The sequence below is a fragment of the Rhincodon typus genome, chromosome 4 (assembly GCF_021869965.1).
Source record: "Rhincodon typus isolate 14 chromosome 4, sRhiTyp1.1, whole genome shotgun sequence".
Taxonomy (NCBI): Eukaryota; Metazoa; Chordata; class Chondrichthyes; order Orectolobiformes; family Rhincodontidae; genus Rhincodon; species Rhincodon typus.
The window spans coordinates 107,339,557-107,362,033 of record NC_063335.1 but is presented as its reverse complement, the minus strand read 5'-3'; the positions used below and the strand labels follow the sequence as shown (position 1 = coordinate 107,362,033).

Below are 22,477 nucleotides of genomic sequence, written 5' to 3'. Positions count from 1 at the left end.
TAGGGAAGAACTTTCAAAAGTTGATTGGGAGAGGTGAAAGGACAGTTAGAAAGTTTGAGGCCTTCAAAAGTGAGATAATGCCAGTTCAAAGACATTATGTTTCAATTAGTATGAAGGGCAAGGCTGGTAGGTCTGGGAATGCTGGATGACTAGAGAAATTGAGGCTCTGGTCAAGAAAAAGGAGGCATACGTCAGGTATAGATAGCTGGGATTGAATGAATCCTGAGAGGAGTACAAAAGTAGTAGAAGTATACTTAAGAAGGAAATCAGGGTGGCAAAAATCAGGGGGCATGAGCTATCTTTAGCAACTAGGATTAAGGAGAATTCATAGAGATTCTACAAATACATTAGGTGTAAAAAGAGTAACTAGGGAGAGAATAGCACCCCCCGCCCAAAACAAAGTCAGTATTTACTGTGGAGAAGGACATGAAAGCTAAGGAACTTGTGGAATTAAATATATCTTGAAAAATGTCCACACTATAGAAGAGGAGGTGCTGGGCACCTTAAAGGTGCATAAATCCTTGGGATCTGGAAGGGATCACCAGGCCCCTTGCTGAGATATTTGTATCATTGATGGCCATTGGTGAAGTGCCGGAAGTCTGGAGGTTGACGAATGTGGCATCATTATTTAAGAAAGGTGGTAAAGAAAAGCCAGGGAACACTAGACTGGTGAGCCTGATGTCTGTCAGTGGTGGGTAAGTTGTTGGAGGGGATTCTGAGGGACAGGTTTTTATATGCATTTGGAAAGGCAAGGACTGATTAGGAATAATCAACATAGCTTTGTGCATAGGGGAAACCCTGTGTCTCACTAACTTGATTGAGTTTTTCAAAGTGACAAAGAAGATTGATGAAGGCAGAGTGGTAGACGTCCACATGGACTTAAGCAAGGTGTTTGACAAGATTCGGCATGATAGACTGGTTAGTAAAGTTCAATCATATGGAATCTAGGGGAGCTAGCCAATTGAATACACAATTAGCCTGAAAGTAGATATAGAGGGTGGTGGTGGAGGGTTGTTTTTCAGACTGGAGGCCTGTGACCAGTGATGTGCCACAAGGATCAGTGCTAGGTCCACTACTTCATCATGATTTGGATGAAAATCAGAGGTGTGGTTAGTAAGTTTGCAGATGACAGTAAAATTGGTGGTGCAGCAGACAGTGAAGGAGGTTATCTTGAGTACAACAGGATCTAAATCAGATGGGCTGAGGAATGGCAGATGGAGTTTAATTTAGATAAAAGTAAGATGTTGCATTTTGGTAAGACAAACCAGGGCAGGACTTATACAGTTAACAAAGAGACCTTGGAGTGTAGATGAATAATTCCTTGAAAGTGGAGTCATGGATAGACAGGGTGGTGATGAAGGCGTTTGGGACAATTGTCTCCATTGGTCAGTGCATTGAGTATAGGAGCTGGGTGGTATTGTTGCGGCTGTATAGGATATTGGTTAGGCTGCTTTTAGAATACTCCATTCAGTTTTGGTCTCCCTGCTTTGGAAATGTTGTGATACTTGAAAGAGTTCAGAAAAGATTTCCAAGAATGTTGCTGGGGTTAGAGGGTTTGAGCAATAGGGAGAGGTTGAATAGTTAAGGCTGTTTTCCCTGGAGCATCAGAGGCTGAGGGCTGACCTTTATAGAAGTCAAAAAACACTGATTATTGTGGAACACTGTTTTCCTTCAACTTGAGTACTATTTTATTTAGAACCACTTTTATGTAGTGCCTTCTTGAATTGAATACCAAACTATTTTGAACAAGTTTGTTGGATAAGTAGTGCTAGTAAAAGATTTGGCCCATTATGAAAACAATACAAAACCCTTTTTGAAGGGTTGGTGTGGCAAAGAGTAGGAATGAAATATAAGGAGAACCCCCCCCCAGAATATGGGATAGCCACTATTGTCTGGTATGCTGCCTGCATGTCAATAAATAAATTAGTAAAATTGTAATAGTTACAGTGGAATGTATTTTAAAATAGTACTCCGTTACACCACCTTACTGAGTTGTAAATGAAATTTTGCGTTAGATCATTCCATTATTACAAGGAAGCATAGGAGGAAAGAAATATATTATGCAGAATATTAGTGTTAACTTTTTTCATATTTCCCCATTTTAGAGGTCGTCACTGTACTTTTTTAAACCTTTAGGTCACAGTTCCTCCAAGGCTAGTTATTTTTTCTTAAAGTTGTGATTTGCTTTTATAGCATAGTTTTCCTTTCTATAGCCTAAATAACAGAGTTCTAAACAGCATTTCTAATGTTTGTCCAGCTGAATTTAATTTTATAAACTATCCTCTCTGTATTTGCGTAATAGCATTCCACTTTTGTGCAACTGTAATGTTAATCCATTTAGTGACGTCTGTTCTACTCCCTCTCTGTCCAATGTCCTCTACATGTACTTGAAGTCTGTTGAGCTATCCTTTTGTCTAACCGAAAGACGACTCTAGCTATAAATAAGTAGAGCAAAACTGCAATGGCCTTTGTTCCTGCTGATGTGCTTTAATGAATTTTGAATGCACTCCATATTATCTTTCAGACCTTTTTTAAAATTAATTCATGAGATGTAGTGTCAGTGGCAAGGCTGGTATTTATTGTTAATCTCTCATTCACCTTCAAAGTGACAGTCAGTCACCCTGAACTGTGCAAGTCTGAGAGATGCAGGTACTTTTACTGATAGTTTGACTTGCAACCTTTCAATGGTTGGCAAATCTAAAAATTATTTTTGGAATACTTAACCTTAGCCTTTGCAAGTGTTTATGTCACTCTTTTTTTGTTTTAAATATGGTACTCCAAATTAGTGTGATAACTAGTTATTGCGACCAAGATGATCCCATTGGTGTTGGCAAAGCAAAAATTAATAGCTGTTTAAAATGCTTCCAGTTCGAATCAAAATGGATGTAATGGTTGACATGATCTTGACATACAGCTTGAGTTTCACTAAAATTTTAGCATTAAAAATTACTGAATCTATTCTGTACGCTACATGTCCTCAAACAGGTAGAAAACGCTTTACTGAACCTTCACTGCGAGCCATGCAAGATTCTATTTTAATTATATTACAAGAGTTGGCTCCTAGTGATAAATGTTTTTTTTCTGTAGTTCATTGGTTACTCGGAAACCTATTTTCATCTAAGGTGCTGGACAACATGATCCAAAATTATGTATACTACAAGCTAGTTTGTATTTGCTGGACTTCCAGAATCTAATAGAAGATCAAGCAACTTCTAGTTCTTCCCATGTCATCTTAGTTCTGGGTTCTTGACACAACAGTGCCTCCCCACCTCTCTCTCTCACACACATTCTCTCTTCGTGTCTGCACCACCACCACCACCACCCCCACCCAACCCACACACACACACACACACACACACACTTGTCAGGAAGTTGAAGTCTGTGGACTAAAAGGGACAGCAGCAGCATGCGTCAGTGTTAACTGAATGACTGACAGCTAACAGTAATCATTAACTTTTTTTTCAAACTTCAGGAAGGGTACATAGCTTGGCTCCTTGGGGACAACATTTTGGGATCCCTCCTTTTCTGACCTAGGCTTGAGTGTATATGGCATAATTTCAAACTATGCTGCTGACACATCACTTCGTATCTCTGAACTGAGGAATATGGTGGTAAAGTTGGAAGCAAATTGATTTGATGGAACACGTGAAGTGAACGATTGTTGGTTGGAAGAAAAACAAGCAATAATTAGGGGTGCAGGAGCAAAGGAACCTGTGTCTAAATGTGCACAAATTATTGAATGTATCCGGGTGGGTTGAAAAAGTAGTTAAAATACTTGTACTTAGAATTCAAAATCAGGCAATTGTGATTAAACACTATAGGTTTTTCAATTCTAAAACAGACATTGAGGTACTCTCCAAGCTGTAAAATGGGGAAGAAGATTTGTTGACAATCCAAGTTGTGTAGAGAAGAATGATGCTAGGGTGGATAATTTCCCTATTGAATCTCCTCTTGTTCTGGATCTTTTCACTTTATTAAAGGTGGTATACCTCAAATTCCCATCTTGAATCGTGAAAATTTTTTTGCCAGTTAAAGCAGTAGCGGTTAAATAAAGAAGCATTCATTTAATTAATTAAAGTGGATGAAATTCGTAACTTCTTGTTTCCATCCATTTCAACATGTCTTCAAATCATACCAATATAATACAATTTTATACCTTGATTTCCTTGAAGTTGGTGTTTCGATGAGCTTGCCCATTGAGGCAGAGGTCACTGGTTTGGAAGGTTATCATCAAAGCCTTTGGACAGTGCACTTATAAAAGAAACATTCTGCAATGCTGGAGTACTAGGATAAAAGGTGTGCAAATTAAGCAGGTCACTTTGTCCTAAATGAGAGTGAGTTTATTGGAAACTGCAATCCTCCAGGCAAAGTGGGTATATTCCAAAGAATAGTGTCCACTACCTTGCAGATAAAGGACATGCTTTGGTTAGTCAGCTGAGTTATTCACAGTACAATAAATCCACAGGATTTATGAGGCTGGTCCAGTTATTTTACTAGTCTGATTATTTCTACAATGTTACTGATGGGATATTTCAATAATGGCAATGCAGTTGAAGATCAGGGGAGATGGTTAGACTTGAAATAATCGTGGCTTGACCCTTAAGTGTGATGTACTTGCCGTCTTTCTACCCAAGTCTTTGTCTTATTCATATTTTGCCACACACTAGCATGTATTGCTTCATTGTTTGAGCAACCTGAATAGAACAGTCCACTGCTAACCTTCACTCCAACTCATCCACCGTGCTGACTAGGTATCCTAAATTAATAGAGACCTAGTTGCCAGCATTTGGTCCATATTCCTCTTGAACCCTTCCTATTTATGTACCCATCCAGATGCTTTTTAAGTGATGTAATTGTACCAGCATCCACCACTTCAAGCAGCTTACTGCATACACACACCACCCTCTGTGTGCAAAAGTTGCCCTTTAGATCCCTTTCAAGTCTTTCCCCCTCACCTCAAACCTATGCACTCTAGTTTTGGACTGCTGTATCCTGGGAAAAAGACCATGGCTATTCACCTTATCGACACCTCTCATGATTTTAGAAACTTCTAAAAGATCACCCCTCAGCCTCCAACACTCCAGGGAAAACAGCGCCAGCCTATTCAGCCTCTCTGTATAGCTCAAACCTTCCAACCCAGCAACATCCTTGTAAATCTTTTCTATGCCCTTTCGAGTTTAACAACATATAGCAGAGAGACCGGAATTGAACACTGTATTCCAAAAGTGGCCTAACCAATGTCCTGTACACCCTCGACAGCACGTCCCAACTCCTACCCTCAACACACTGACCAATAAAGGCAAGCTTACCGAATGTTGTCTTCACTACAAGATAGCAAGAACTGCAAATGCTGGAGTCAGAGTCAATACAGTGTGGAGCTTAAGGAACACAGCAGGTCAGGTAACATCACGGGAGCAGGAAAGTCAACTTTTCAGTTTTACACCCTTCATCAGGCCTTCACTACTCTTTCTACCTACAACTCCACCTTCAAGGAATTATGAACCTACACCCCGAGGTCTCTTCGTTCAGCAACACTCCCTTGGGCCCTTCTGTGAAGTGTACAAGTCCTGCCCTGATTTGTTACCAAAATGCAACATCTCACATTTATCTAAATTAAACTCCATCTGCCACTCTTCAGCTCATCTGATTAACATTCTCTGAAATAACCTTCTTCACTGTCCAGTACATCACTAATTTTGGTGTCATTTGTAAACTTGCTAACCATTCCTCTTAAATAAATTATTTGGATGTGAATATACATGACAAAAAGTAGGGGACCCAGCACTGATCTTTGCGGCACACCGCTGGTCAAGCAATCCTCCACCACCACTCTGTCTCTCATCTCCAAGCCAATTTTGTATCCAAATGGCTAGCTCTTCCGGGATTCCATGTGATTGAACCTTGCTAAATTGTCTACCATTTGGAAACTTGTCACACACCATGCTGAAGTCCATGTAGACAATGTCCTTTGCTGTGCCTTCAAACTTCTTTGTCACTTCAAAAAACGCAACCAAAGTTAGTGAGACATTGTTTCCCACGCACAAAGCCATATTGACTATCCCTAATCAATCCTTGCCTTTCCAAATGCATATAAATCCTGTCCCTTAGAATCCCCTCCAACAACTTGCCCACCTTGGGCTCACTGGTTTATAGTTCCCTGGCTTTTCCTTACCGCCTTTCTTAAATAATAGCACCACATTAGCCACCCTCCAGTCTTCTGATGCCATGGCTATCAGTGATACAAATATCTCAGCAAGGGCCCCAGCAATTGCTTTCCTAGCTTCTCATAAAGTTCGGTGATACACCTAATCAGGTCCTGAGGATTCATCCACCTTTGTGTTTTAAGATGTCCAGCTCCTCCACCTGTAATGTGGAACTTAGTTTAAACTAAATGCTTTAAATTAGAAAAAGACGAAATATTTATTTAGGAAGAAATGTTTGAAATAAACTGCCCTGGAAGAAGGGAAAACTTGGTGGACTAAACTTTGTGGTTTGAGTGTGAATGAGGAAGTAAAGTTAGTTAAAACAGCACCATATGAAAACCAACAGATTCATGTTTTATGGTGGAATGAAAACTTTTATATACATTTATAATGCGCATACAATGAGATCTACACAAGTTCAATACATAACCGATCTTGTAGATGCACGTAGCTGGTTAAAGGCCTGGTTGAATTCCAAAACCTGGTCCCTTGGGTGGTTCTAATAGTGAAGTTAAACCTTTAGCAGGCTCACAAGAAAAACGTCCACTCCTAGAAAAAAAAATAAACACAGTATAACACATATATAAAAATGTTTTTTTACTTTGTCACTTTATTGACTGAAGACAGTTTAAGGTTACTTTTGTTTATTCATTCACGGGATGAGGGTGTTGCTGGCTAGGCAGCATTTGTTGCCCAGAGGGCAGTTAAGAATCATCCCCATAACCCATGTTTCTCCTACTGTTGGTAGCAGAAACATGGGTTGATCCCCCCATAAATTTCCGATGTAAAAAGTTCCTGCAATTTTTCCTCAATTTTACAACAACAACTTACACCTTTTAACTTGGCAAAATATCCTAAGGCAGCTAAACAAAATCTGACAGAGCCAAGCACGGAGCTGTCAAGTAACCAAAATTTGCCAGTGAGGTTGACTTTTAAGGAGCATCTTAAAGGAGGTACAGAAGCAGACATTTTGGGAGGGGAATTCTAAAACTTAAGGTGTAGTTGGCAGTTTCAAATCAGGACATGTAAAAGGTCACAATTGCAAGAGGGTGGGTATTTCGGTGGCTAGAGGAGCTTAAACGGCAGAAGCTATGAATGATCTGAAATAGAGGATGAGAATTTCAAAGTTGATACCAAACCAGAAGCCAATATAAGTTAGCAAGCACAAGAGTGATAACTGAACAGGACTTGATGTGAGTGAGGATATGGCCGGGTTTTGGACAAGATTTAAATTTAACAAATAAGGCTGGGTAGGAGAGCACAAAAATAGTCACAGCCAGACAATGTCATGGATAAGGAGTTCAGCAGATACGCAAATACAGAGGTGTAAATAGACAATTTTGGTGTCAGAACAGATGTGATGTTGGATGCTAGTCTTAAGCTCAAGAACAAGTTACCAATTACCTGGTTCAACCTCAGCCATTTGACAGGGAGAAGAATATAGTGAGGGATTAGAGTCGATGGTAGGAAATAAAGACTATTGCTTCAACCTTCTCAGTGTTATGAAAAAATGTATGCTGAGACTGTACTGCTTGTTAGACAAGTAGTGAGACCATAAGATCAATGGAAAGGTCAGGAGAAATAGTGAGGTAGAGCTGGCTGTCATTTGTGTAGATGTGGATTCAGATGAGTTTTCATATGTCAAGGAGCATATGAATAAGAAATGGGAAAGATCAACAGTATAATGGGATTAAAGGTGTGGCTGGTGGGATTTGCAGACAAAATGAATTTAGACCGCACAAAAGTGGGTAGCTTTCAATTTTCTCTAATCTTCGTATGGTGGGGGAAAACCAGAGAAATGTTCACACAATGGGCTACAGGAAGGGAGGGAAGCAGCAGAGACAGTTGAATGGATGATCTTGGTCTTAGTGATAGAGAAACTGTTTGCACAGACTGTTGGTGAGAGGGCAGTAGATGAAGTAAGGGGTGTAAGAAGTTTGTATCAAAGCAGAGAAGCTAAGAACTATCTACACATTCCTTCTATTAGAATCACCAACATAAGTTATTGCATCTGTAAAGATTTCTAGACAAACTTATTTATACACTGTCTACAGGATTTACTGAACCTCCTGGAAAAGTAGTCACCTCCTAGAACACTAACAATTGACCTTCTTTGCATCTTAGGTTGTTGCCAGTAAACTTTCCTTTGCACCAGTTATTGGCCTCTAGTTCAGCTACTATTTTGAGCAGACAACTCACTCAGGGCATGCTGACAAATTCCAGGAATTAAAAGGCCTAAGGCCTCAGACAAAACTTTGACACTGCCCACCCCAACTTAAACTGCTGAGAATTTAAACTGATGAAAGTTGAAAATAAAGTTTATTTAATAGCAAATTTATAACATGGTGACAAACAAATTTGTTTTTACACTCAGTAGTTTGCACAACTTTCACCACAATTACATCATACCTACTCATTTAAGAGTCAGCTGTCGATATAGCAATAGTGCCTACCGTTGTCCTTGTTGTAAACTATAAGCAACTATGCAAAAGCTTTCAAGCACACTGATTATTTTGGACAGTTAAGAAAATGTTTACACCTTGCTGATCATTAAATTACTCAATATCTGCATGTTGGAATTTCTCTTTCAACAGCTGGTTAACATGTTTTTTCCATGAGAGAAAATTAACAAGAAAATTACTTTTTAAGAAGGCCCTAGAACACCTACTTGCACTATTGTGATTCTTACTACCTGTCAGCTCAGTTTTGGAATTTAATACTGAAAGTGCTTGAAGAATGATCTGAATGTAAGCACGTGCTTGATAATGCTACCTAATGCTGAACATTAACATGCCAGTGCTGTTTAAATTTAATTTGCTATTGGAGAGACAGTCCTGGCCATCACATACAATGGGCAATTTGGCTTGTGTCCACATTATGCGGTGAGGCAGATACTCTTAAGATCTGCTCATTATTCACATAATTAAATAATACAGATAATTTAACTGAGATTTGAGCAAAAGTGTGCTTCAAATACTGTGAATAAAATTTACTGTCCAGTTAACTACTATCCAGGCTCATCCAGCCGTTTATGCAGACCTAGAGTGAGGATTAGACTAATTTACATAAACACTTTTATATTTAGAAAAATATGAAACTTGACCCAAATTTTTAAAGTAACCAATGACAATTAAGTAAAATAGTTATCAGGTCACTCTTCTGCAGCTGCCTGTCCTAAATTCCAAAATCCCATCAAAGAAGGTTGCCTAACGTAACTGTTCAACGCACATCTGTGGCAAGGAAACAAAACCGAATATAGCTACTTTTGGCTCTTACTGATGAGTCTCATATTTAAAAAAAATTGGAACTAATTACCAACATTTAGATTAATTATTTGATTTGTAACAGGAGAAAGAATCTTCATGGAACCTGTAACAATTATTTTTCTCAGGGTCAAGAGAATTTTAAAGATCCTTTGTAACAAGATCAAAGAGACAGAGGCTGTCTCTTCTCCCTGCCACCCCCACAAAACACACACACTGCAGAGGCAGTATACATGAAGAATAGCAGCAGTAACCACCTTCCCACAAAAAACTGAATGTTACTTGTCCAGACTGATACTTGAATAATCACCAAAAATTTCACTCTTAATGACATCCAAATGTAAAATGAGCCTAGCGTGTCCAACCTTCCTTTGACAGACAATACAATAGTACAGCTTTGAGGGGAGTACAAGAGCAGAGGGGCCTCGAGGGTCACATGCATGATTCTCTGAAGGTGGCCAGGCAAATTGAAACAGTTATTAAGAAGGCTTATAGGATCCTTGGCTTTATAAATAGAGGCACTGGGTATAAAAGCAAGGAAGTGATGCAACATCTCTACCAATCTTGGTTAGACCACATTTGGATAATTCTATTCAGTCCTGGGAGCATAGAAGATTAAGAACACCTTTCTGAGGTGTTCAACATTATGAACAATTTCAACAGGGTAAAGAAGTTTCCACTAGTTGGTCTGTCAGTAACTAAGGGTTACTCAGTTGTTAGTATTTGGAATGCATTGCCTGCGAATGGCGGAGTTGGATTCTATAGGAGGTTTCAAAAGTGAGCTAAATATATATGTAATGAATTTAGTGGGCAACCGAGATAGGGCTGGAGAATGGGATTAGCCAAGAAGCTCTTTTGGGAGCTGGTACAAATGGTGGGTTGAATGGCCTCCTTCTGCACTGTAAAATTCTATTGTGAAAAATAAAACCCTTTGTACATGACCCAATGTTAATTGAACATAAATGTACAGAATTCACAATTATATTTATAGATTTAACATTACATACTGGATGGTAGAATTCAAATTAATTTACATTCCATTAAGCATTTGTTCTCTACAGGTGAAGGTTTAAAAATCCTAGCATTCATTATTGTTGTGCATAAAGCAATTTTGTTTTTCTCTAATCTTTCCAAACATTGATTTTTTTATTTAAAAAAACACATTGAACTTTACAGCGTAACTCATTGAATTGTATACCTTGGTCCAGGTTTGGGAATTTTGCCAGCTTTTAATTCATCAATTATTTCTTCCATATCTTTTGCTGTTAGGTCTTCCTGTAATGCAAATATAACATTACAATTGTAACATCATAACCTATGCATTTATATGACTGTGAAGAAAAATTCAAGTATATGTATTGTAAATAAATGTAGCACTTGCTCATATTGTTCAATAAAAAGGATAGATAGTACATCTACTGTCGTACCAAAGTAACAATCCTAAATGCCAAAGTTCAATTAGAGTTCAGTGTCAGCCAGGGTTCCAGATCACTGATCTTGTACTGAATTGACAAGAGTAGCACTTATGCTTAGCAGCTGGATGAATCATGAGACTGCAATCCAGAAGAAGACAAGAAAGGAGTAAATATTGACAAACGTTATAGATCTAATTCACTGACTTATAAGCATTGCCAGGTTGACTGAAATGCAACTGAGTAGGTCTTTTTTCACAGGATCCTTTGGGTCATTGTCAATGAATTTTTTGTGGTGTGACCACAGGACATAGGAGCGGAAGTTAGTCATTCAGCTCACTGAGTCTGTTCCATCAGTGTGATCATGGCTGATGTGCTCGTCTTCAACTCCCCATTCCTGCCTTTTCCCCATTACCCTGGATTCCCTCAGTGGATTAAAAAAATCTGCATCTCTGTTTTGAATATATTCAGTAACTCAGCCCCAACAGCCCTCTGTGGTATATAGATTCACAACCTTCAGAAGAAATTCCTACTCTGACCTAAAACGGGTGAACCCTTCTTCAGAGATTATGCCCTCTGATTCTAGATTCTCCCACAAAGGGAAACAAGCTTTCTGTGCCTATCCTGCCAAGTCCTCGAAGAATCTTGTATGTTTCAATAAAGTTGCCTCATTCTTCTTTATTTCAACCAGTAAAGACCCACTTTCCATTATACAGTCCTTCCATACCTGGTATCAGCCTAGTGAACCTTCTCGTGATTGCCTCCAATGCCAGAATATCTTGGATAAGAGGCTCAAACGTTTTCCAGGTGTGGTCTGACTAATGTTTTGCATAAACTTAGCAAAACCACCCTACATTTGTACTCCGTTCCCTTTGAAATAAAGGCCAGTGAGCCTTGTCCAGCTGCCGTTTTTGGGCTAGGCTGGTGGAGATAATAGACTAGATTAGTCAAATGGTTGCTCCACTAATCGTCAGCTCCCAGCATGGTGAAAATGATACTTCTAACTTGGACAATGACTCATCAAGTACACACATTGTCCTGCATTAGTCTCAGCTGTTCATTTCAACTGGATTATATACTAGCCCATCAGCAGCAAAACCGTTTTGGTGTTTGCTTTTCCAATTTGGAGATAGAACAGTGATCAAGGCGGAAGAATTCCTCTCTGGCTTCGTCCATTGCTTCTAGAGTTGAATTTTTTGAACAGGAAGCACAGAGTCCACAGTTCTTGGTCTACCCGTAAATCCATTATAACCAGTACCTGCAAGGTAATTTTGGGTTTCCCTACCAGGAAACTTCAAGCCTCATTTGATGAGAATGATCAGGAGATTCAAGAGCTAGTAACTTGCAAGTGCAAGGCTTTTCTGAACTGGAAGTATCACTAAAGCTCAACGGAAAGAAAACCGGTCTATAGACAAATGAAGGCTGAGGTCCTACAAATAGGCTGTAACTTAAAAAGCAGATTGTGGGTGAAAAAGAGGGCAGAAAATCCAGCAACCGGCCAACAGCCAAAATGTGCAATGATTTAGTGGGATGGGGTACTGTACTGACAGAGACAGGTTGACAGACAGGAAACAAATAGGAATAAACAGGAGTTTTTTTTTAATGGCAGATAGTGACCACTAGGGTACTGCAGGGATCAGTGTTTACATCCCAGCTATTCACAATTTATATTAATGATTTAGATGAGGGAACTAAATGTAATGTCTTCAAATTTGAAGACGACACAAAGCTGGGTGGGAGAATGAGCTATGATGAGGATGCACGGTACTCTTCTCAATCTTCCTTAACATAATACCTCCACTCGTTATCCATGAAGCTTCCTACCAGACTGGAGGTGATTTACAGGACAAGTGGAAAACTGTTCGAACTGCATCACCTCCAGTCGAGAACAGAGACTTTCCCAATCTTTCTTGTTGATTTGCAATATGCACATAACTCAGAGCCCAGGCTTTAATATATTCATGATGCATTCACAGAGGCGTGAGAGAATGCGACTTGGGCTAAATATCTGGAAGACAAAGGTCATTTCCCAACCTGCTCTGGATGTCCAACACAAGACCCTACCTTTGGAAACCTCTTCTAAGGGAGGGCACCTCACCATGCTTATAGATAATACAGATATTTCTGCCAGGGGCTCCACAATTTCTTCACTAACTTTTCACACCGTCCTGGGATACTGTACACTTGATCAGGTCTCGGAGTTTTATGCACCTATATATTTTTTAAGACCTCCAGCACTTCGTCTTCTGTAATGTGAACTGTTTTCAAAACATCAATATTTACTTCCAAGTTCTCTAGCCTCTGTTTCTTTCTTCACAGTAAAGATTGATGCAAAGTATTCACTTAGTATCTCTCCCATCTCTTGAGGTTCAACACATTAGATGACTTTGTTGTTCTTTAAGGAGCCCTATTCTCTCTCTAGTTACTCTTTTGCTCTTAATGTACTTGTAAATAGCAGCCATTTCAATCATCTCCAATTATAAAATAATCTGCCTGCTTTAGACCAAAATTTGAAATCTACATTGACTGAAATAGTTCTTAACTTATGTGCTATTCCATTCACTGCCATACAAGATGTAATGCTAACTTGAAATTATAGATTTTATAATGTTTAAACTACAGTTTAACAACCCTGTATAGAAAAGCATATAAACGTGTAAAACAGTACCAATCCATTTCAAAAGTACTTACATAATAATTGTCATTAATTTGCACCATTGGTGCATTCACACAGGCGCCCAGACATTCCACCTCCGTGACAGTGAAAAGCTTGTCAGGTGTAGTTTCCCCAATAGAGATACCTAAAGATGAAATGAACTAAACTGAAAACACTGTTTCACTTCAAAAGATCCATCGGAACTATCCAGGATTCAATTGCTTAATAGTTTAAAGGCTGGATTTTGTTTCTTTTGCTACGCAGTTTTAGAAAAGGCACATTTTTAAAATCAAGTAATTTCAATAAAAACAATCAGTTTAAAGTGCTTATTTGGGTATTTGTGCTGCATTGCATTTAAAAAGTGGCAAGACAAATGTTTTGAGTAACGTATGATATGCTTAAGTTAAAGTCAAAGTTAATCAGCTGCCTTTAAAGTAAAAACTTGCACTAATTTATAAGATTAAAAATACTGAAACCAAGAAATTAGTTTATCCAAATATTAAGTAAAGTTATGTTGAATATCAGTTGTAATTCGGGTTAACTTCTCTACCATTGAAACCATCAGGCAAGGGATCATAGCTTAAAACCATAATAACTATGTTCCCTTCTCCATTTTATTTAATCAAACCCGTCAGTATGGCATGGCGGGAAAGGAGAATTTTCTAATTGTTAATTAAAGTAGCAATGATGACTTTAAAATAGGGCTCTTTATGGGAAGAGAACAGAAGGTTAGTCACCATCTGAGGGATTCTACTATAAATTATAGGAAAACGTATGTTACGATTTACAGCTTCGGGGTGGTTAATCTAATTAACACTTGTGAACAACAATTCACATGAGATTCAATTCATTCATTCCTATTCCTTAAGTATTCATATATTCTGAGCCATCATCCATGAAAGTCTTCAACTTGATCTACAATAGTTCTCAGCTGGGATAGTGGTAGGGTCTCGAATCAGGCAGCATGGAGAGATGGACTGTCATTACCTGATCAGTAAGGTTAGGAAAAGGTCGGGTATAAAACAAAGTTCAAAGCAGTACATGTAAAACTTCTATAAGAAAATTGGACTTTAGTGCTCAAAACTTTGTCTAACCATTGTAGATAGAAAAGCTACAAAGGTCAAATGGGACCTTATAGCTATCAATGTTAAATAAAGTTAATGAGTTAATAGAAATGATCACTTGATCTATTGGAAAAGTTATGAAAACTACAAATTTAATAACATAGCAATTGTAATAAATTTCATGTAGGACTGCATTCCACCACAGCCAAGGTTATGGGAATCTAAGATTCTTCAAAAAGGTAAATGAAGATTATTTTCACTTGCCTGTGAATCCATAAAGAGTATGAATTTAGAATTGATATAGAAAGTATAAAGGAGATGCTTATTCATTAATGGACTCTTACTGTAATGGGAATCTATCTTCCTAAAGTTATGAAAAATAAACTATTTTGATTAAACAAGTTACATAAGATAGTAGAGTAACTTCTCTAGCTTAACACTTCAAGTTGTTTATTCAGATTTTAAAATATAGACAGTATTTTTCTGCTGGTTATAAAATCACAGGCCATCATTTGACACAGACTACTTCATCCTTAGGGAATCCTAGCTCCTAACTTCAGCTATAAAATCAGTTACAAATTGGAACTAAGATGAGTAATCTCCAACAGCTGCTTGGGTTGTTCTGGAGAATATGAAATGTAACTTTTTTTTTAAACCAAGGAAAGATTTAGAAACTGGGGCATTAAAAGTCCTCATTTGATCATAATATTTTCCTTTTGTGGTAAGTTTAACTTTAACCAGGGAACATCTTTCCCTTTTGATTCCCAATGACTTAAAGATTTTCATAAATAATGCATAAATTGAGGATTTCATGAAGGAATGCTGTCTTGCTTTGTGTCGACCATAGGATGTTTAATTAAACTAGGATCCGTGCTACCTATTGACTGGACCATAAGTCACGTGGCATCCTATAAATGTGTCTTCTCTTGACAAGCTGTGTGCAAAATGGTTGCTGGATCTACCTACAAGACAATCGTAACAACACGGCATAAGTACCTAACGGATTGAGAAGTCTTTGGGATGTTCTGGAGGATAGGAATGCAACTGTTTTTACCAAGGAAGGATTTAGAAAAATGTGGCAATAGAAGTCCTTATGTGATCATAATATTTTCCTTTTAAGGATAGATCTCACTTATAAAAATTCAGAATACCAATCACAAATCATTTCACTTCAGTAATTTTGCGTAGAACAAGACAGAGTTAAAGTAATCAATACTGGAATTTTATTTGCCCACAATGAATATTAATATTTAGTGAAACCAAATGCTATCAACTAAAGAAACATGTTATCAAAGCAATTTTTGTTTTTAAAAGAAGGCATCCTCCCAGTATTGATTAAGTTATTAGAATATAAAAATCTTCCCATTTTAGTAAATGACTCCGGAGTAACCAGATTTTCTGCTTACCAAGTTTTTTTGTGACACATTCTACAATACTATCAGACTCTCGGAGCATACATGGTGTGGTCGTGCAGATCTGAATATGGTACTTTCCCATTGGCTTGCGGTTAAACATCGTGTAAAACGTTGCTACTTCATATACCCTCATACAAGGCATATTCAGAAGCTCGGCAACCTTGTAGAGAAAAATAAATTTTACAAAGTGATTTTAAAATTTCACATGCTAGAACAGATTCCAAAAGAAATAGATTGTACCAATTAAATCAAGCGTTTTTAAATAATTTGGATGCAATATATGTAATTGAGGTAGTCAGTACATTTTAACATGTATCATCACCTTTATGCAGCACAATGAAAGCCCTAAGAAGTGCTACATTTTGAGATTACAGAAATATATAACGATGTCTTTGGTTGAAAAAAATCTTCATTTGACTAAAGATATCCATGTAGCATAAAAGCTAGCCTCTTGTGTTTCAGGCAGTCAAATCAAACTGAGTCTTCAAACAAAACATCACTTCTGAGGGGAAGTGAATCAAGTTGGATTTATTGAAGAGGCCACAAATATGAAGAACAATGTTTACCATAGCATTTTAGAACCTCTACATCAAAATGCTACGTAAAAGACTATGGGATTGCAAATTGTTTCCCATTTAAAAATTAGGATCTTGCCTCAGCTTTTCGGATTCAGCAACACTAACTACTCCTAAAATCAGTCTTATATTATTAAGTTGCACATGAACATTTCAGTGGTTAGTAGAACTAAGGGTGATCCAACAGGGCTCCCTTTCTAATGGGATTTTCACGTCTTTAATTCATCTAACCTTTTGTAAGGTGGACCAAAATTGCATTTTGTAAAGGCAAGGCCAAACTTCAATCAATTAACTGATTTATTTCACATCATGTTCATACTTACAACAGTGGAGACCATTTGGCTTGTCGGACCTGTGCCAGTTCTTCTGGCAGTAATTTAGCTGGTCTCACTACCCTATTTTTTTGCACCCCACAGTTCCAGCAAATTCTTTTCCCTTCAGGTACTTATCCAATTCTCTTTTGAATTGGTCTGAGCTAGCTTTTCAGATTATGTGTTCTAGATCATAACACTTGCTGCTTAAAACTGGTTATTTTGCCAATTGCTTTAAATCTATGAGCTGGGCTTCACGACTGTAGCCCAATGAAAAGGGATTTTCTACCCACAGTTTGGACCATGATTCTGAACATGTTCATCAAATCTCTGTTCAATTTATTCTTCTCTGAGAATAACCTCAGCATTTGAAATCTGTCATGCCCGGAACCATTCTCAATTTTTTTTAATTTTTGTGCACCCGATAAAACTTCCACAGCCTTCCCAAAATGTAGTGTTTAAAATTGGAACTCCAGTTGTTATATTTTAGATAAATAAAGGTTCTCTGTAACTTCCTTGCTTTTGTGCTCTATACATCTAGTTATAAGACCCAAGATCCTCAACATTTTACAGTCAATTTCTAACTGCTCCACCACCTTCAGTAATTTATATGTATGGTCGCCACATTACCAAAAGAATGTGGATGCTTTGGAGAGGGTGCAGAGGAGGTTCACCAGGATGTTGCCTGGTATGGAGGGCGCTAGCTATGAAGAGAGGTTCAGTAGATTAGGATTATTTACATTAGAAAGACAGAGGTTGAGGGGGGGGACCTGATTGAGGTCTACAAAATCATGAGAGGTATAGACAGGGTGAATAGCGATAAGCTTTTCCCCAGAGTGGGGGACTCAATTACCCGGGGTCACGATGTCAAGGTAAGTAGGGAAAAGTTTAAGGGAGATATGCGTGGAAAGTTCTTTATGCAGAGGGTGGTGGGTGCCTGGAACGTGTTGCCAGCGGAGGTGGTAGAGGCGGGCACGATAGCATCATTTAATATATATCTAGACAGATACATGAATGGGCAGGGAGCGGAGGGATACAGATCCTTCGAAAGTAGGCGACAGGTTTAGATAGAGGATCTGGATTGGCGCAGGCTTGGAGGGCTGAAGGGCCTGTTCCTGTGCTGTAATTTTTTTTTGTTCTTTGTTAGTGCAGGTGTCTCTCCTTTCTACACCCATTTCATAATTGTGCCCTTTAGCGTATACTGCCTCTTTTCGTTCCTCCTATCAAACTGTATCTCTTCACCCTAAATTATTTGCCACATGAATACCAATTCCGCCAGTGTGACAATATCCTTTTTTAGACTCCGAGTCATATTTGAAGTTAACCACTACCTTCCTCATGGTTTATTATGCTTCCAAGTCTTGTGATCTGTAAGTTTAGAAATTGTGCCTTGTATACAAGTCTAGGTCAAAACAAAGAGAAGCAGCAGTTCTAGTTATAAGCTTTGGCTCACTCCACCATTTATCTTTTATTCAATCTGAGGAAAATGTTCATCATCATTGTACTTGCCTTTAATCAATTTAGACTGCCTGGTGCATCAATTTGGTCTCTAGAATGAAGGGGGTTTCATAAGAAAAGGTTGACAATGTTGACAGAGTCTGTTTCCTCCTCACTGTTGAGACTATCTTCTACATGGTATGACATTTATGATACTTTTCCTTTGCATTTCATGAGTATTGCATATTTGGGGATGGGGACAATGGGTGGTAATGGTAAATGGGATTATTCTGTACCCTATCTGAATGGGAAAGCTGAATGAAATAGTTGACTCCTTTCCTGTGATTTAATGTCAGAGACATAATACTAAATATTAGAGTAGATCAGTATTCAATTTTGACAATATAAATTTCATTTTATAGAATTCAATCCACATTTTCTGCACAAAACTGGTAAGGACACTGATTTTACATCAAGAGTGAGCTCTCAAAATCTGTGAGCATGTATGACATTTTTACTATTGGTTGCTTGCTACAATTACGTGTTTCTTATTTTAGTGACTGCTTTAATCCCCTGGGTCTTTGACAGTTAATATCAAACTTGTAGCTCAAAATAACATGGATGCAGTCTAGTGAGCTGAAAAACAGAGCAAAATTGCATATAACTGGAACAGACCACCAACAAAAGCAAGCATGATTGGATTTGCAATACACAACAGATGGCTGACAACACAATGCCTTATTTATACAGTACTCCTGAAACCAAGATTGATTTGATGGGCTTGTAGAATTACTGAGAAACAATCTCTGTAGTAAGTCACGATTTTGACGAAGCAATGTACTATCAAAGCAACACTGTGTAGTACTTTTTAAAGTGGGTAAACAGCCTGCATAACAAAAGAAAAATGAAGAAAACAGATGCAAAAAAAAAAAATAGCAGATGGTCAGAATTACAAAACTGAGTCACTCATATGGCAATGTGCTGGGTTTGGCTTCCTGTCAAGAATTCTGAAAACACCATATGATCAATCGAGGTGCAGCAACAGACAATTTAAAGGCCGGACAATTAGTAGAAAGATTCTTTTGGTGGGTACTTGGTTTAAGTCATTAAAACGAACAAATAAAATTTCTAACCCCGTCTGTTCATATCATCAATATTATTCACCATTGTACATAACTGAAGCCAGCATTTTGTCTTTTACAATGGTGACTAAAAAGGTTGGGTTATTTTAAAATTGTGAACCGTGACACATTTGTTTTCAATCCAGCAAATTGACTTTAACTTTTAGGACAGCCAGACATACAAATTTGTTGACTATACAGAATCTTTTCTAATTTAATGTCAAGATGTCAGTGACCCCAGACAAGGCCATATATATTGCCCGTCCCTAGTTACTCTCAAGTGGTAGGCAATCTTCTTGAATGTTACAATCATGATGGTGTTTGTATAATAGGATATTCTCAGAAATTTCAAGATTTTTAACAGTACAGAAGAACAGTTTTGGAATCATAAAATCATGCAGTACAGCAGGCCCATAGATTCTGCACTGACAAAAGCTACTCTAAAGCTACACGAGTCCCAATTTCCAACACTTGGCCCATAGACTTCAATGTTATATAATTTCAAGTGCTCATCCAAGTACTTCTTAAACGTTGTGAGGTTTCCCACCTCATCTACCTTTCTGGACAGTGCGTTCCAGATTTCCAACATCCCCGATTTGTCGTGGGGGGGAAACAAAATTTTCCCCCAAATCCCATCTAAAAATCCGTGTCTTTCACCTTAAAGCTATGCACCCTTGTTACTGACCATTCAGCTGAGGAGAACAGCTACTTTCTATCCGCTCTGTCCATGCCCCTGAATCTTATTAACTCAATCAGGTCCCCTGTCAGCCTTACCTGTATCATGAAAACAACCCAAGCTCATCTAACTTCTCTTCATAGCTAAACTGCTCCATCCTAGGCAACACCTGGTGAATGTCCTCTACAATCCCTCAAGTATAATCACATCCTTCCTATGATATGGTGACCAGAACTGCAGACAATATTCCAGCTGTGGCCAACCAATGTTTTGTATAGCTGCAACATAACCTCCCTGCTGTTATAATCTATACTGAGACTGGCACACGCATGTATCCTGTATGACTTGTTAACTGGCCTATTAACCTGTCCTGCTGCCTTCAGGGATCAGTGGACAAGCACCCCAGGATCACCGTTTCTGAGCTTGTTTTGTATACGTATATTCAAGCCAGGATAATCAGAAAGGAGTTTTTGACTAGATTTTACATTACAATGCCAAAAAAATTCTCCAAAATGCAAAATCAAAAAGAAAGTGAGACCCGTACACACAGATTAAGAAACTGAACACATGCTATGTATTCCTTGCAAGGTTTCTACACACTAACATTAGCAAAGGTTTGCTTACGGGTATATACAAAAGTTTCTTTTTCAAAAATTGGAAACTGAATGGGGTGTACAAAAATATAAAACAGTATGTAAGCATTATGTCAAAGTTTTGATCATGCTCATTACCTTGTTCATGGCAGAGATAGGTAGCCAACCATGTTGTCTCTGAGCCAGATCTAGCAGTGGGATTACAGCAGCTGATTTGTGCCCTTCTGGATAACTACTGAGAATAACATCGAGCCGCTGTAAAAATTAACATAAAAATACATTCATTAAGTGTTTGGTTAGCTATCCACTCATTAATTTTAGTAATCAGATAGTTAGAACACTGCCTTATTGTTTGTCCTGCAGAATAATGGATGGGTTTAATGTCACAATTTGCCACACTAACTTCTCAAACACCGCTGGATTTCTGGAGGGAGAGTTGAAGCATTTGCATTTTTTGACCCCAAAGCACTTTGTAAGCAATGTAAAAAATAATGATCAAGGAGGGAAAGAAAATAAAATTTTTTAGTGAGTAGAAGCACCAATTCTACATCATAATGGTAACGCCTTATTGTTAATACCGCTTAAAGTTTAATTGTACCCACTTAGTGCTATATTTTGATATGCCACCAAGTACATCAAGTGTTTCACAACAATTCATGACATTTGAGCAGTCAATATTGTTGAAATAACACAGATATATGAAGACCAACACTCAAAAAACCAAGTATGGCAGCCAAATCCAATCCAAAACGTCCAGGAAATACTAATCGTGGGCAAACACGGAAAGGTCACTCCTGACCACGAGAGACAAAAAATCTGAGAAGCTGCTCCTACAATCACATTTTTTATTCAGTCATGGTATTTGGGCACTCCTAGCTGGTCTAGCATTTATTGTCCATTGCTAAATGCCCTCAAGAAGGTGTTGGTCAACTATCTTGATGAACTGCAGCAGTCCATTTGATTTAAGTGGACCCACAATGCCATTAGTTAGAAAGTTCCAGTGACCCAGAAACACTAACTATGGAAATATATTTGCAGATCAGGACAGTGAGTGGCCTGGAGAGGAACTTGCAGATGGTGTTATTCTCATGTGTCTGTTGATCTTGTCCTTCTAGGTCATCCAGGATTAGGAAGGAGATGTCCATCATGCTCCTCAACCAACTGCTGTTTCCACCAATATGTACTGTTTGACCTGAGTTACCATGCAGCCAAACACATCAGATCTTCTTTGCTCCGTGCCAACAGTGATGTGGTGGCTATTCCCAATGCTACATTCTCCCAAGGCCTCGGATCACCCAGGAATCCAGGCCACAGATGAGGGATGGCAGGAGGAGATTCGTGGGGTGGGGGCAGTTCTCAATATCGGGCATAGAGTTATTTGAACAATGTAACCAAAAACTGCCCCACCCCCTGCCCAGGAGTCCACAAGCAATGCCAGCAGCTTTGCATATTGGTCTGCCAACATAGAGATGCTCTCATAGGCTTCTGGATGAATAACAGTGGACGGTAGTATGTAGCTGTAAGTGGGAACATCAAGTTTGTGTTCTATAGGAGCAGTTGATACATTTCTGACTGCGGGACGGGACAGATGGAATGGCATTTTAATTAGCTGAATTGGCTAGATATCTAGCATCTAGCTCAGCATAACCTCAACGGTGTAGGGTTCAATCCCCCTTCGAGCTATTTTAATGTTACCAAAAATTAGAAAATTCAAATGGAATATTTGCAAATATTACTTCTTGGTGATACCT

General features: G+C 38.4%; 2 protein-coding genes across 6 annotated transcripts in view; both read right to left on the bottom strand.

The window, feature by feature from the left end:
- Nucleotides 1-22,477, bottom strand: part of ankrd12 (ankyrin repeat domain 12) — a 173,480-nt gene that overhangs the window by 136,884 nt on the left and 14,119 nt on the right. The gene's annotated exons all lie outside the window — the stretch shown is intronic.
- ndufv2 (NADH:ubiquinone oxidoreductase core subunit V2) lies at nt 6,537-20,987 on the bottom strand (the record flags this gene model as incomplete). Its single annotated transcript, XM_048595600.1, has 5 exons — nt 6,537-6,752; nt 10,665-10,741; nt 13,570-13,679; nt 16,005-16,173; nt 20,865-20,987. Coding segments are annotated over 5 exons (573 nt in total), but the record flags the coding sequence as incomplete, so codon positions are not given.